This window comes from Strigops habroptila, chromosome 14 (assembly GCF_004027225.2).
Source record: "Strigops habroptila isolate Jane chromosome 14, bStrHab1.2.pri, whole genome shotgun sequence".
Lineage (NCBI taxonomy): Eukaryota > Metazoa > Chordata > Aves > Psittaciformes > Psittacidae > Strigops > Strigops habroptila.
In genome coordinates, this window is record NC_044290.2 from 7,835,441 (window position 1) to 7,852,334 (window position 16,894).

General features: G+C 41.5%; 1 protein-coding gene across 7 annotated transcripts in view; it reads left to right on the forward strand.

Moving 5' to 3' along the window:
* Positions 1 to 3,592, forward strand: part of STXBP4 (syntaxin binding protein 4) — a 70,436-nt gene extending 66,844 nt beyond the window's left edge. For all 7 annotated transcript variants that reach the window (XM_030506111.1, XM_030506113.1, XM_030506114.1 and 4 more), the window contains one exon: positions 562 to 3,592. In XM_030506111.1, the coding sequence (XP_030361971.1) occupies positions 562 to 673 (112 nt within the window). In that variant the 3' untranslated portion in view covers positions 674 to 3,592. The remainder of the gene's footprint in view (positions 1 to 561) is intronic.
* The last annotated feature ends 13,302 nt before the right edge of the window (positions 3,593 to 16,894 follow it).

Sequence of the window (16,894 nt, forward strand, 5' to 3'; positions counted from 1 at the left end):
CGTCCAGAGTTTAGTCTAGAGGACATGTAAAGAACATCGTTCTTTTCATTTATTCATCAGCCTGTTTCTGCAAGAAGAGAAAGGACTTAATGATGCCAGAATATTAATTCATGTTCTAACAAACTGAGTGTATTTCTATGATGTGATTTCACATTTGGTCAACTTTTTCTTGACCACTATGCCTCGGGCTTTAACTGGTATGATGGCAATGTTAATACCTGGAGTTTTGTAAGACTTTGCTAGTCTGGGCTGTACAGTGTTGCTGGGTTAATTGTCTACAGCTCCATTAATTATCAGGAAGTATCACCAGTCTATATCAGGAGTCTCTTACAAAAGCATTGTCTCTAATGTATTGGGCAATGGGATCTTTGGTCCAGGTTCTAGCACTCAGAATACTCTATGTCTTGTTTGTAAAAATCTCACAGTTAGCAAGAAAAAGAGGATTCTGTATTTGAAAGTGTTGTAATGATCATGGCAACTCCAGACTCCATCTTGTATTTCTTGCTTTGAAATTGGTAAACCTCTTCTGGGTTGCTAATAGCATTTCTTGTTTCTTTTTAGCCACGTGACACAGACAACATCATGGATCCATCCCGTAACAAGCGCGCTAAGCTTGCTTTGCTCTGAGGATGATGACGATGGAATAAGAGAGCTGCCCAGGTCCAAGAGCTGAGGACGTCTGTTCACAGAAAGTAGTTTGTGTAGTTTCAGTACACTAGTGAGAAGATGCACCCTTTCTAATCTGCATACTTTCTAGTCTAATGTTATAGTACCTGATGATGTTTCTCCCTTTCAAGTCAGAGGAAGTTCTGCCACTTTTTTATTGCTGGGTGCTACAGAAGTGCAGGCACTGCAGATGTCTCCCTTCAGTCCTTAATCTGTTGCTGTCCAGTGTGCAGGGATCAGTCTGATCTTGGGGCCCAATCCAGGCTTTTCAAGACATCTCTGCTGGCATAACTTCCTTGACCTGAAGTGAAATTTTTACAGCTTTGACCACCATGAGAGTTAAGATGGGACCATTGGTTGTAATTTCACATGGTAGATTCCAGCTGATGGTTGACAGAAAGCTGCAAGGTGAGGTGTGGTGGGTTTTTGTTAACCAATGCTAGTGAGTGTAATGTAGATACTTTAACTACTGAAAATCTTTATTTTTATGGAAGAAACTTGTGAATAAGTTTTGCTAATAGAAATTCAGCAATTTATTACAAGTATTGGAGCCCTGATGACTTTCAAAACAAATACTTTTTAAGATTGGTGGTTGGGCTTTAAAAAATGAGTCTTTGATAAGTTGTCAAGTAAAAAGAAACAGTTTGGTAAAAGGACATCATACTCTGTCAACAATATGAGGCAAGAATGAAAATTATTCTACTTTTGTACTCTGCTAAACCGATACATACGAGCATCAAATACTTCAGTGGAAGCTGTGAAGTTTCAAGTACAATGAAACCTGTGAAACCACCTCCAGGATCAGCAGAAATCAGTCACCTCCTCAAAGTTGGTCTTTAAGTAGAACAAAATCATTTTGTACGCATTGGTGATGATTTAAAGAGGATAAAGAAAATGACAGGAGGTGCTAGTGCAAGCTAATGAGCAGGTTTCACTGTACCTTGGTAGCACAGGATATTTTAAATCCCATTATTCACAGCACAATGTATGATGTCAGCTCTCTTAAATATATGAGACTATGCTATGTTTCTCTGGAGGCTCTTTACATATGTGTGTATGTATATAATACGTATGGTAGGTGTTGATTAATGAATGAAAGACAGATCTGAAACTTTGCAGAAGTTTCTCATCATACTGATGAGTGCATCAAAGGAGAACTCTTTCTCTGATCTTCAGTGTGAGATGGATAATGGGATTGTATCAGTGTGAGGGAGGATAGGCTGCAATCTCCCACACTTAAGGACTTGAGAACCCCCCTGGAAAGGCTCAGGCACACTCCTGTGCTCCAGGTCACCTCTGCTGACCAATACAAAGGGATGGGGCTGTGCAATCACAGTTTTTGAGGTCTGTCTTCAGCAGGTGCGGCACTGGGTTTAAAAGTCCCATTACTCTGATGAATGGATAGAAAGACCTGACTTATTTGCAGTTCTGGTGCCTATGCTGCGCTCTCTGTCGTTATCGTTACAGAGCTGCGCCAAGTCAGGCACATTGTAGCTGTTGATCCTTTTGAATCAAAAAGAATATACCTTTTTTCTCTTAAATCCAAGTCAAGTCTCTTCTTTGAATGGCAGTGCAGTGATTCGGCATGGAGAGCACATCTCCAAATGTTCTTCCCAGAGGAACAAAGGGCAGCTCATGAAAGAGTTTTTTGCAGGCTTAGCTGGAAGTAGATGTCAAGATATATTGAATAAGCAACTAGGAAATTTTTGTTTTGTACTTTTAACTAGGTCAGAACCAAATTATCCATGAATCTACACAGGTGGTGTGGATTAGGAAGAAGAGCTTGCTCAGCAGACCTACAGTAACCTGTATGTCTAAGAAAACTCCTCATAGCAATAACACATAAATGCTTTAGCCATATTTTGCTCCACTGGCTCCTACATGCTTCACAGCCTCCTTTGTGTTCCTGCAGAACACAATCTGAAGGGACAGAGCACGTGCTCCAGTTTCAGGGTTGGACACTCTAGAAGCATTTTTATTTAAATCCCTCTCCTGAAAATGGCACAGACTCATCGCCCATAGAGGATATTTAAGGTTTGGAATTCCTTGTGATATTTTCTGTAGCTGTAGTAGTTTGGATGCTTTATGACAGGCACTTTGAGTTCATACATCCGTGATATCCTGACTGCATATAGATTCCAGTTTTCCAGTTGAGAGGTTTGAATCTCCACTTGACCCTCACAGTCTTGATTTATTCCGCTAGTGGCTTTGTGACAGCTAGCTGGGTGCTTCAAATAGGAAAAGCTATTTGGAGACAGAGGTCATGGATTAGGCAGGCTGCAAGAGCAGAGACTTTACAGAGAGCAATTCAAAGCAGTCCTTGGGTGAGCTGGAGGAGGACAGCTATGCCCGTTGCGCTTGCTCTTCCCCGGCGAGCTGGTGATGATCTCTGGCTTGGAGCATGCAATGCTCAGCCTGCTGTGCACAAGAAGTGGAGAAACTGAGACACCGTGCTGGCGCGCTGCCTGCTCTGCTTGCTGCCTCCACCCACAGAGAGAAACTTGGAGACTATTTCTCCTTCTCCCTCATAAATTTGCCTAGAAATTGAAGACGTTAGAAATAGATCTCGGCTTCTATCTGGCTTCTCCTCCAGTAAGCAATTACCTCTTCAGATAATCCACTAATTCAGATTCTCTGTTATTGAGACTACATTTTCATACCTACAATCTCCAAATGTTCCAGTCTATTTTTGTACGCTGGCATACTTGTTTCCTAGGTTATTTCTCTCTTATCTCCCCTTGCCTCTTCCTTTCTGTGAAATAGTTTGTGAAATTATTTTGATTAAGATGAACTGTGTATATTGAGACAATGGTTCTAGGATAACTTAGAATTTGTAAAGAGCAGTTGTCAAAATATGCAACACTGTAAACAATGACTCTCTATTTTTATTCCACAATAATAAAAAATAAGTGGAAAAGAAAAGAAAGTGCACGTTATATCCTTTAAAATAATGAAACTACAGCTTCATAAGGAAATGGCCACAGGGCCATAAATTATTCTTGTACTTCTATTTATTTTCTATTTAAAGTTGACATTGTGAAAAATACTGTTCTGCTACACACTGGTGTTAATCTTTACCTGAATACTTGCACCACACTGCCCTTTGAATACTGCAAATATTCCAGTAAATTTTAAATGGCACATTCTCCCATCAGAGTAAATAGCTTCACACAAATACCTACACAGGCGTATTAGATACTCGGCTTCACAGGTGCTAAATAACTTCCTTGTAACACTACTCAGTGCCTCAGTAACTTAGATGATCCTTTTGTCAACACCATCAGATAAATATAAGCACACATATATGAGTGGCCTTTCCATAAACATTGCTTAAATACTCACAGAGTAGGCAGGCATATGTGCTGGCCAGTGCACAGCCACACTGCCCTACAGTGCCTGCACACTGTGCTTTTCTACGGTCAATATAGGAAAGATATAGCACTTAGGTAAGTAGATACAAAAACCTCTGTAGATTTTTATGATCAATCAGGATGGAGGGATGACACACCAACAGTTGCTATTTGCACATTTAATGCACAGCAAGGACCACCTTGGATGCAACCTTACAGCATTAAACCTGCTCTGGCACCAGTTTCATCTGGAACCTTGAGGAGTCATATGGGTTTGTGGTAGTGCCAGGCTCTGTACAGAGAATTTCATTGTAATTCTCAAGTAGTCTTATTCTCAAAGGATGAGCTCACTTGGCCTTTACCTAGAAAGCCCTGTTTAATACCATCCCCTTTAAAACCATAACTGATGCAAAGTACAGTTCCTCTTTATCCTCAAAAATGTGGTGGTGGAAGTCTCTTGTGTACAGATTTCAGTGATAGAAGGTACTTTACTCTTACGTAATTAAACAGGACAAATCATTTCATCTACTGGGGCTATGCATGTTACTGAATCACCTTGTGCTTACTTTGTAGATCTGTTGTAGGCATGCAACAGGGCAGAACTCCAACGGTTGGCCAAGGAGAGAGAGAGAACAAATCCCGCTTTTCCTGCTCTAACAAAAGTTTTCAGAATTACCAAACCCCAACTTTTAAAGGAAGAGAAAAAAGCAAATCAGACTTGTTACAATTCCTGTGCGGGTCTCTGTGGAGCCTCACCTACTTTATTTACACTCCTTACAGTTGTAGTTTAAGGAACAGAACCTAATGGTATTCTACATAGGAATCAGTTGGAAGCTTTAGCCTCTACTGTAAATTAAGGAATAAGAAATTACTTACGCTAAAATGAGAAATACAATAAAATAGGGGCAATTCCTGTAACTTATCGGTTTAGGTGGTTTAGTTCAGAAAATATTTGCTTTGTGAACTCTTATCTGTTGGGTGGCCTCATCTGCCCCTCAGAGGAAGCGGAGTTGGAGTTACCTCAAGCACCCACTGCTGGAGAGCATGGAGTTTCACATGTGTGTTTTCCTGTGGAAAATAAACCTCACAAGCCAGAAGACAGGCTCAGCCAAGTAAAGTGTTTAACTCAGGTTGATCTATCCCAGGTAACCTTCACCATCTATTTAAATGCTTCTCGTGACTGGCTGCTTTATGAACCTGAAACAGTTTGGTTGATTTCTTTAAGTCTGTTCCTGACACACAGGAGGGTGTCTGTCGACATTGAGCTAAGGCAGGGAAAATCCTTTAAGACAAATATTTGTGGTTGTGGAACAGGCCAGGCTGTGTGGAACTGCCTAGTGGGAAAGGCTCTCCCAAAGCTCAAGGAACGCTGTTATGACTTGGCCTGTGAAATGTTGACTTTTCTGGGAACTGATGGGATTCTTGACGCTCGGCTCAAGAAACTGAGTCAGAAACATTAATGCTTACTCCAAACCATGCACCAAAACTCAGTGGTCTATTTTGCAAGTATTGCTCTGGGTGACTTTTGTATCTGGGCTCTAACTTAAGAAGCAAAACTTTAGGCCGGCTCAGGAGTATCTGTTCACTTCTGTGCTCAGGTACTATCCATACCCCTTGATCCAAGGAGCATCAGCTTGAGCTTTATCTGCAGCAAACAAGCACAGCCCAGCAGCTCGTACAGTCACCTGTCAGCTCCAGCACCGGGGCCAGCTTTGCAAAGATGTTTAGCAGCTTAAACATGCTGATGGAGTTAATGGGAATTAGGCACCTAACCTACTTAGATGCTGCTATAAATGCTGCTAGGCATGTTTAGGTACCTAAATACCTTAGCAAATCTTTCCCCTTACTGCTTGCAATGATAGCATACCAAAAATCAAATACTAAGGAATAAAGCCTAACCTTTGTCCTCTCTAACCAGCTTTGCCTTTCCCTGGGGATTGTCTTCGTGTAATACTAAAAATACCAGCCATCCCACAGGTTGTACCATCCAAATTCTGTTCATATTTTTTGATGGCTTGATTATTTATTCTAGATTCTAGATTTTTTCCCCCAAACAGTGGCTGATGTTGCCATGGATTTAATAGGTTGATGTTTCGTAACAGTCTTTTAAGATAAGTTGTTTTATTACAAGATAATGGTATGGAATTCTCTTCCCACAAAGCTGCAATGAGTTTTGTATCATTCATTATTAAGTCATATAGTTGAAATAAATGGAATGTGCCAGAATCTGTTCCAAATCGAGCCTCATGTCTCCAAATATGAGGAGGGGAAGTTGAAATCTTATGGCCTGAGAAACCCAAGAGCACTGAGCTCTCCAGGGATGGTGAAGCTGTCAGCCCCCAAGCAGCAGCCTGAATTGTGTTTTTTAATCCCCAGTCTGTGCCACTTGGGATCCTAATGTTCGATACTGTAATTAATCACCATGGGGGTTACACATTCCAAGTCGAAGACAACTGTACATAATTGATGTCATGGCATGAGCAGGAGCAGAGAAGCCCATTAAGAAAGCTGCCTGTCATGCTCAGTTCATATTATTCGTTCAAATTAAATACAAAAGTGTTGTAAATAATGAAGATGCAGAGGAACAGGAAATAGGATGCCAACAGTGCTAAAGTATATGACTGTCTTGTTATGTGGCTATTTGCAAGATGCAACCAAAAGGAATCATTTTGTTATTACAGGAAATGTGTAAATGCAATTAATTTCATTCATTTCTCATCTTTGGGAATGTAGTCTAGTCACTTGAGCCTAAACTCTCTATGTATGTGCTTACCCCATTCAGATTTTAGATGCTGAAGTAGCATGTTATATAGGCTCTGGTGTTCCAATAACCGTGTAGAGTCACACAGTGGATAATATAGAACACAAAAATCGGACCAGTAGTAGTACACTAACAGGAATGTCCTGTGGCTGACTGAAGATGATGGAAAAGTTTGGCTTACTGCTGTGCTTAGATGTTGTTAGCTACAAAACTCTGCAGTCTGTTTCAGTCCAGGTTTGTTATCATTGCTTGTCCTGACTGTTATGTATACACAAATTAACCTGCTTACATGTGAATAGAGTTTTCAGGAAAGTGAAGGAAAAGGCCTTAGTAACTGCACCACATTCATAAAAATACAGATTTCCTCTTATAAGAAAACTTGTTAGCCATCAGGAATGATGTTTTCCTTTGGCAGAAGTGGGTACCACAAGAGGAGGACTCCAGGCAAGGGACATTTATCACCCAGAGGTGAGCAGCACACAGGGTAATGAGCAATTTGCTTTCTGGTGTGGCTGAGAGAAATTACTGCTCTCCAAGTAGGAGAAGTATCTAGTTTCTTTTTCTGCCATAGCCAGAAGGGAAAGGCAAGTCAAGAGGCTCCACAGCTGGGGGTGAAGGGAGAGCATGCAATCAGGTGCATTATCACCTCCTTGGATCCACAATGCACGAGAACTGGTTCCTGAGGAAGGAGCATGACCAGGTAAGTTCTTCCTTGCTCTGACAACTTTTAACTTATTGTAGTGGAAAGGCCTCAATGCAAAAAAAGAAAAACAACCCACATTTGCTCTGTAAATGTACTGACAAACTCCAGCTCCAGGCAGGAAGGTTAAATGAGACATGCACAGAAATGTCTGTAATTCCTTGTTAAAACTAAGCAGCACAGCCTGCGATCTCTTCTTGTACTAACTGCATTCAGTAGTTGTTACTGGTACTGATGCCAATATCTGTAACTCTCCTCTTGCCCTACCCGGTTCTGATCACTCCCCTAGAGAGAAGTGGGTCTCAGCCGCCTTTTCCCTGCCATCTGCCATGTTTCCAAGGGAAAGCCTGCAGCTCTGACAACTCCCAAGCAGGTGAATCGAGTCTGCAGTAATCCCAAATACCTGAGATAAGAAGCATGGCTCTGGTGTGGAGACTGAAGGCTTTAAGAGCAGGGAAGGACAGGGAGTCAGATGGATGTATGTGTCTTATGTCACGTGTCCCTGCCAGGGCTGGAGCCTAATTGGATTTCACAAATGTGACTTCAGCACCTCTTGATCACAAAACCAAATTAAACCTCAAGAAATTTCAAATAAATCCCTACCTCAAAGTTTGCCTCGAAAAGAAAATCATGAGAGCCTCATTTCAGCTTCTCCTCTGACCCAGAAGGTGAGTAAAATGAAAACTTCAATCCAAAAACTATTGCTTTAAAACAAATAAGAAGAGAAGCATAGCACAACCAGCAGATCTGCTGAATTCCTGGGTGCACTGAATAAAATCAGTCATGTGACGATGATGGGATTTTCTAGAACACCTTTTAGGCATGCAATTTCTGTATTAAATTTATTCAGACATCCCCAGAACAGCTGTTTCTGCTATAAAATGGGAATAACAGCCACTTTTCACAGTGCATTGACAGCTACAGATAAAAGCTTGGTAATTGCTAGTAGTGACTACTGCCTGGCAAGAGATTTTCTTGCAAGTTAACCTGCCAAGATGTTTAAGACTATTGCACATCTAGACGCAGATTCTGGTTTAGAACCTCAGCTGATAGCCCTGTGCTGGTGACACAGTTTTGAAGTGGGGTACATGTTAGCATTACAGACAACAATGGGATTCACATAGATTCAAGCCTCTTGAAGACAGATCACAAGCAGGCTGATGTCTGGAGTCGAGGCAGGAGAGGGAGCAGAGCTCTCCCACTGAGGCTGCCTGTTCCCTCTGATTTGCTCTTGATGTGACCTAAAATCAGCCGGAGCTGCTTTAGCACGTGGTGCAATGGGCTGCTCTGCCTCCCTTCGCGGAGACACTGAGACTCCAGCTAAAACACTGGATAGCCCAGAAAGAGAGGAGCCAATTATAGCTAACGCCTGGGAAGACCCACAGCTCTGCAGCAACAAGGGTCCTAGCTGCTTTTCATCCAGCTCCCTCTTTCCCTATGTTTATTCATGAGCCGGGGTGCAGGGAAGATGAAAAGGCTGCCAGCAGACTTCTCCCTGGAGTCCCCACTTGAAATGGTACCACATTTCCAGGGAAGCCTTGCCTTCTTCAGAACAAGGCTGATACTCATGGGAATACTGTAGTTCCTCTGTAGCTCTCAAGTCAAGCAAACATTACCCTTATTGTCCAACTACTGAGGCACATGGAGAAGTCACTTATAATCTAAACTAACCTGGTAAAATCCAGAGCTAGGGTGAAATATTACCTCTCTTGAAAAACCCAGTGGCAGTATTGTGGTGGATTTGCCTGGTGCCAGGCTGTTCTTCTGGTCATGAATACATGAACAGCTGTAAAACTGTACCTAAAACCAAGGAAAAGGGAAACATGGATTGCTTTCACACAGGGCTCTAGCACAGCAATATTCTGCTACAGCCAGCCTGACTGACATCTTCATTTTCAATAGGGAATGGTACGTATTGGAGGAAAAAAATACCCCATACCTGAATGAAAGGAAAGTGACTTTGGGAAGCACCAGCTCGGAATAGCTCCTGGTTTCCTCTGTCACCCCTCATTCCATGAGCAGGGATGGCCACGAACAGGCTGTCAGGGCACTCAGTTCTCTGTGTGCAACGTCCTCTGCGAAGGAACAGCAGTGACCCTCCTACAACCTATACCTACAGCCTGGAAAAAAGCTGAATCAGGCTGATTTTTTTTAATTTTGAGGGGAACTCTTATGAATATTGAAAAGAAATCCTATCTCCTGTTGTCTATTATAAAACTGGAAAGCTTAAAATTATTTTTTCCTCAGTTGATTTGCAAAGTCTCATTAGCACTGTCTGTGCTGATGCCTTATCATAAGAGTGCTTCTGGGAGCTGAAATGTGTATTCTCTAAATGAACCAAAAGCACATCATTTGTGTCTGTAACTGAAACGTGTGTTAGAGCTACAAAATCCTCTCCCATGAACTCATGCATATTTTTTGATAAAATATACAAACACCTTGACATAACAGCAATCCTACATTTATAACACAGCCAGTGTCACCCTTCCAAAAAAGACATTGTCATGGACCATGACAGGCCCTTTTCTGACCCTTACACCAGAAATACATTGTTTTCACAGATTTCTTTGATTTTAAAAACCAGTCCATATGGCTCAGGTACAGCACCTGACAAATTTTAACAGCCTAGTGAGAGTGAATTGTTCTAGTAGAGATTACTCATGAGCTACTAATCTTAGCATAATAAAGCCTTTGACTGACTTCTAAAGGACCCAGTGCAACTCATAAGTAAACTAGTTTCGCCTAGTAGTAATCCAGAGTAATCACAGTGTTTTCTTGCAGAGGTGCCCTGTCCGAGCCAGACTGGACCTGCAGCATGCTGAGTGCCTTTACCTGCTGACAGCTGAGGATGGCTCAGCTCTCAACAACAATTCAGCACCCAGCAGGATCACACCCTAATGGGGATCTAAGCAGTTCAGGTTTCTTATGATGAACCACTATTAGACTGTTCATCTGTGCTAGCAAAGTGCACAAACCTGCCAACTCAGTTACTACGCAGATGTCTTCTCCCAGCCTCTGAGCATCTCATTAACAGGGCTTGAGAGAGCAACAAGAGGATATTACTGCGAGGTTCAGAGAAGTACAATGTGCTGCGACAGGACTTATTACTGGAAAGAAGTGGCTGTTGTGTACAAGAGGTTTACAATCTGTCAATGTCATAACAGACCTCATTACCTTATTTATATCTGAAATCACACCGCTAACTCCTGCAAATACTCATCTGGGATACAGATGTTACTCTCTTAAGATCCTCCTACCCGCTCCTACAGGAAACAAAGACAAACAATGAGACAACACTGATGGAAACTGAGTGACTTGTGCAAGGTCATGCAGCAAGTGGTGGCAGAGGCTAGAGAGACGAGTGCTAGTCTCCAGCCTGGTGCTTTAACCCCTGTACTGAACTGTCTGGATAAGTGAAAGCTGCAGATCTAGTGTAAAGGTTTAAGTTAGAAGAAAAACTTATGTTTCAAACAGAGTGTTAAAAAAGTGCTTCTGAACTTTTCCATCTGATAACACGCGGAAGAGCATTTCCAGTGATGAAAACTCCTGGGCCACATGTATGATAAACATCAGATGTAGCTCTGCGCTTTTCAGTGTTGTTGCACAGCTCTTCCCATCCAGCTAGAGCCTCAGACTGGAGGTTCCCTGTAGCTTAAAGCCCAAATATAAGGGATTATAAACAGACAAAGAGTGAACACATTCCTTGGACCCATGACCAGGAGTGCAGGATGCAGACAGCTATGAGAGCCCAGCACTCTGGTACCTCAGGGGTGCCTGGGTCTAACGCCTACTGCTCAAATGAGACAATATGTCCCTGCCCGCAGAAGGGACAGCTTTTCCAAGGAAGAATTCACATAATTTAACAGTTGACAAGTTAGTTAGATAACCAAAATAAAATAATGGTGCTGTGTGTCTGAGCAAAGCATCAGAGAAATGTTCCCAAAATCTTGCCCAAAAGTCTACAGCAGTTGAAGTTTTGGTTCTGTTACATGGAAGCTTCTCTGCCATGCTAGCATTTCAATGCCCATTGGCTCCAGTTCTCACCAGGACAGAGAGGAAGGAGCATCTTGAGGAGCAAAACAATCATCCAGATGTACAAGAGCAAGTGCAAAATACTGTGAAAAGCTGGTGGTACTTAATGGAGATAGGGGGTGAAATGCTGTATCCATGGTATCTAAGAAGGTGACTCATGTCACCGCTATAAATACTATCTTGCTTGCAAAGAACACATTCTAGTAAAATCTGCATTTGCCCAACAAGCTTGTACTGAGGTTCCACTTCTTCCAGTGTTAATGCTGCATCTCTCAAGATGAGATACTGGTGCAGAACACCTGAGGCTTAAAGAGAAGCAGTGTTCCACACACTCTGCCTCGCCTTTCCTCAGCTGATGGCACTCAGGACTGATCACTATGCTGCCACTAGCAGAGTACTGAGCTTGGCATCATGCCTCTGGCAGCAGGCAGCTCTCCCCAGGCTGAGCAGGTTATCATGCATTACTGTGAGTGCACTGAATCAGTGAGGAAACCTCCCTGTGTACATCTTCAAGAGCTTAATGCAGTAATTGTAATTCAAAATATTTGCTTCACACAGAGACAAGCCACTGGCTCCTCTCTGATGCTGTCAGTGCTATCAGTCATTAGGAATACAGTGATGCCACCTGGAAAGAAAGGTAGCTGCAAATGGGATAACCATTAAATAGCTGCATGCCAGGTTATGTGGATCTTTCCTGAGAAGCAAGAACATTGTGCTAGAGTATCTGAAAGTTCCTAGAAGAAACAACAGACCTCATAAGGTAAAGACATCAGGCAGAGCTCCACTGGCAATATGGAATTCACATCAGCAAATAGCTTTGGATGTTTGCACTTGGTGAGGAGACTGTAACTTGCTTCTCTAGGAAAAAAGGGAGCCTCTCCAAACTGACAAGAAGTGGTGTTCACTTCTGAGCTTAGGAGCTTGGTGCTCCTGAAACAAATGTAAAGATGTCTATGGGTTTCAGAACACGGTGCTCCCCTAGCTAATGACAGTGGAGATGCGCTCCCTCTGCTCTTCTGGTCGAATGTTGCAGGACATGAGTAAATCAGTGGGGAAGAGAGAACTGGTCTCATGGCTGCTCTGTAGTCAGAGGTCTTTAAGGGATACAAATAGGACTTTCAAAAAATAACATACTGAATTCTTACTGGTTTTTGGGAGACACAAATAACTTTCTTATTACAAGAACATTCTTTGCTCCCCTTGTTTAAACATTCCCTAGCTCAGCGAAGGTGGAAGAAAGTCAGAAAGCTGAGTTGGTTCAATGCTACAAGGCTTTGGAAAAAAAAATAGTGATGGACAAGCACTTCTCCTCTGTCCAAGGTCACAAACCAGATGAAATCTAGCTGCTTTGGTAGTTGTTTTTTGTCTGTATGTGTTGCTGTATGTCTTGAGATTCTGATAAAACAGATAATTGAATTGGAATCCCATTACTATGTAACTTCTGCAAGAATAGTAATTTCACAGTATATTAATTTTTTCCTAGATTAAATGTCTAACAACACTTCAGAAAGAAGCATGGGTGGACAGTATTCCGGCATTACTGTGAACATCTGTTCTGAGTTACCAAAATTCCAGCTGAAAAACAAATATTTCCACTATAAATCAACCAAAACATTATCCTGAGTGTTGTAACAGATGCAAAATGATTCTGGCTTCCTCTGCCCTGTGGTTTGGCTCTTTCTTTAAAGTTGCTGTGAATATATTTATTTACACACTTAAAGAAACACACATTTGAAATGGCTATTTAAACCTACTTAGAATACGTCTGATGTTAGTTCAAAGCTACTGGTCAGTTACTGACTATCTCATTAAATACAGGTTCTAGCAGTTAGCATAAACTCGTTACAGCTTTCCAGATAAACATGGTCTAAAGCAACACTTAAAAGTCCTGCACAAATGTTCAGAACACTCCAACCCAATACTACTAGAAATGATGACCTGGAGTTTGTGTAAGGGCAAGTATTTGGTTTGGGTTTCATATTCCTCCTGTTCTATTGTGCTTGGGTGGGTTTTTCTACCCCTGTTGTTACTGCTGTTATTTGCCTTTTGTTTCTTGAGCTAAATGAATCAGAGGAGATTGATTTAGCAGGGATAAAGAAATGAGGTTTGTTTACTAAGCCTGAAATTTGCAAAAAGGCTTTGCAAGACTTCCTGGTTAATGGTCTCAGTATGTGAATAAAATGGTTTGTTTGGGCAGAAGCTGCAGTTCTATGCTTTGAGGTGTTTGATTGCATTAAGCTGCATCTGAGCAACTCTGATTAAAGATGCTTTCCTTTTTTGAAGTATTCCGTATGAAACAGATAAACCAGATAAGGAGAAAACCTAACTATGGTACCATAAATAATAAAATCTTGCAAGGGGAGAAGAGAAAAGTCGTTTTGGTTTATCCTTCTTTGCACAGAATATACTTTGGGCGAAGAACCAACGCTGTGTTTTGAGGATGACGTTTTGTAGTTGTTAATCATTTTCGGTCTTAAATGCTCGGAGGAAAAACAGTGTGCGTAGACTAAATATAACCATGCCTTTTGTGATGAAATGGGAGCTGCAGGCTAGTTATCCTGCCCACAAACAATAGGAACACATGGTCCACCCAGAGATGTAATGATGGCAAATGGAGCACTTGGGGGAAGTAACAGAGCCCAGTTCATGTTGTCACCAAGACCTGGGGTTTTCAGGAGTCTTGTATCAGAGCAAACAGGACTAGTAGAGGGGGTTCAGCTATCAGCACCTGCATTACTCCCCTTCAGAGATGCCAGAGTTGTTATAAAATCTAGGACCATGTTTTCCGAAGGCAATTTGTTAAGGCATAACAGTTAAAGAAAAAGCAGCTGCTTATATTTAAACCAGCATAAGAATGTGTATTTTGTTCAAGATTTCTATTTGTATAGAGATTGCAACATTCTATATGCAGGCTACATCCCTTCTGTGGCATTATACATTTGCTTTATATATTGTTAATTAGACCTAATTTAGGCCTCGAAAAATCTCATTAAAATTCTGATTAGTGATGTTGGCAAGCAGCCATCCGAAAAGCCTCTATTTCTTCCTTTGATAAGTTTGAAACTGCTATAACAAACAGTAAAAATAAGATCACAGCCTTCATCTTCATGCCAGTCAACATAAGGTATTCTCCAGGTCAAAGCCATTTAAGGCAAAATACAGGAGGAGGACATCTTTATTTCCTGGTATACATGCTGTCAGATGGCTATAGAAAACTGTGTATGTTTATGCCCTTTGGCGGTTTAAAAAACTGAAGAAAAAGAAACAACAAAACCTGCCTATGAAAATGCTAATTGTGAGCCTTTAAGAGCAATTTACTCTGCAAGGCAATTAAAGATTTTTGTTGAAAGGCTTTAAAAATGAATGGGAATAAAAATAATACAAAGCTGGTTTAATATTAAACTAGTTGCGTCTGATGTTTTCTGTATAACTTTCTGCCTGATGCATACAATATAGCTTATAGTCTAAATGCCTGGCCAGGAAAACATAGAGACAAGAATATCCTTAGTGCAAATACAGTCAATTATGCACCCACATTACTAAAGCTCAGAGCAGATCACTTTAAAAGAATACATGACACAAAAAAGTCTAAGGCAGAATAAAGCAACAATAGCAATGTCTATGCTTCCTTGTGCCTGTACGTATATTGAAGGGTTATTATGATACAGCTGCCAGCTATTGTTGTGCTCATCTCAACTAATTTAAACATTTCACTTTAATGCATAAAAACAACTTTACAAAGCTGAACGCTGTTTGAAATGGCAAATATTATGCGTCTCTTTCAGTGTATGTCTCATGTACACATCTGTCTTCGTAGAGATCTTAGCAATTAGTTGAGTCTTTCAGAGGATGAAACAAGCAGCAGGACTGCTGCAGAGCTGCCGATCTCAGCGGAACGGAGAGGTAACCCGTGGTTTGAACGCTCCGAATCCGTTCCTCTCCCTCGGAGCACAATCCCCAGTGTGCAGCTGCTCCATCCTGCGTCACAGCATGCAGCGGCTCTGCACACTGGTAAGACAAAACCAACGTACGATTATGGGAAAATACCTTCTTTTGATAAACACAGAAATCCAGCTTTGAGATGCTCTGTGTCAGTAAAGCTGATTCTATGGTTGGACACATTTAAAAATCCAGGTTACTAATACTCTATTTTTTCCAAGCCCTTTTAAACTACTCTTTAGAGATCTAATCAGACTTTCTGTATCAACTAAAGTAGGGAGATACATGCATGGAATCTGGGGTACATTTGCCTCTTAAGACAGTGTTTATTGTTACTGTCTGTATGTTGCATTATGGTATTTGCATAAGTAGGTTTCCAAAAACCTGGGAAGCCTGACATGCTGAAATTGAACATACTCAATGTGCATATTCTGATACTGAGATAGCATCTAGTTTCCAGCTGATATTTCTGATGAGAGATTTAAGCAGAATAAAGTGGGCCATAAGAGAGATGATAATTTAGCAGAATCCTCCTGGCTGGGCTAAGGAAGGGTGCTGCAAGCTGGCATCCGTATCAGGAACCTGCTCTACTGCTGCATATAACTTAAAGGGGGAGTACACTGAAAAAAGAGGGGGGGGGAAAATCCACAAAACCAAACCAGTCTCATCTGCAAGATGCAATGAATCTAAACCTACAGGATAAACTGCATACAGATTAATGTGTGTTTCTGCCCTACTTGCTGCTCATTTAAAATATGTGCAGTTACAATGATTCTTTCATAAAGAGACATGGCATGATTTTAATACCTTTATATTTAGAAGCCTGGGGTTTGTCTTTAGGAATTTTCCCAATCTTCTGCAGAAGATCAGGCTTTCTTGCCAAAGACAAGAGAGGTTTACCACATTTCTGGGTTCTTAATAATCTAAACCCATAGGATTAAAAGCCACTTTGGGTTTTCTGTATTCTTTTTTTACATCTATTTTTAAGAGGGAAACCTGGGAGAAAGATGGATGGCACAGAACTGATCCAGAAATTCAGGACAGAAAGAAATCCGAAAGTTAGTGCAGCCTTGCAAGTGTGAAGCCCAGGGTACTAGTCAAGTCAGTGACTTTCACAGACCTCCTTGAAGAACATGGGTTTTCAGCTGCAAGTTGTACAGATCCAGACTTGATAAGCCTATGCATGCAGAATACTTCAGGCTAAATTCTGCCTGACCTTCCCCAGCACCATGCCTCCGGCAAGCTCTCTGAAAACAGCCATTTGAAGTCAGAGAAATCTGGGTCATTGACTTCAAAAGAAACTCTGATTAAGGAGGAGATGCTCCTCTCCTGCACCTTTCACTCTACCCTTCTGTTACAGCTCTGCCTGTGGATGGGCTGTTTTATTCTGTGCTTGTGGGTGCTCTTCTATCTCCAGTAAAACCAGTGCCAACTTCCAAAATCAAA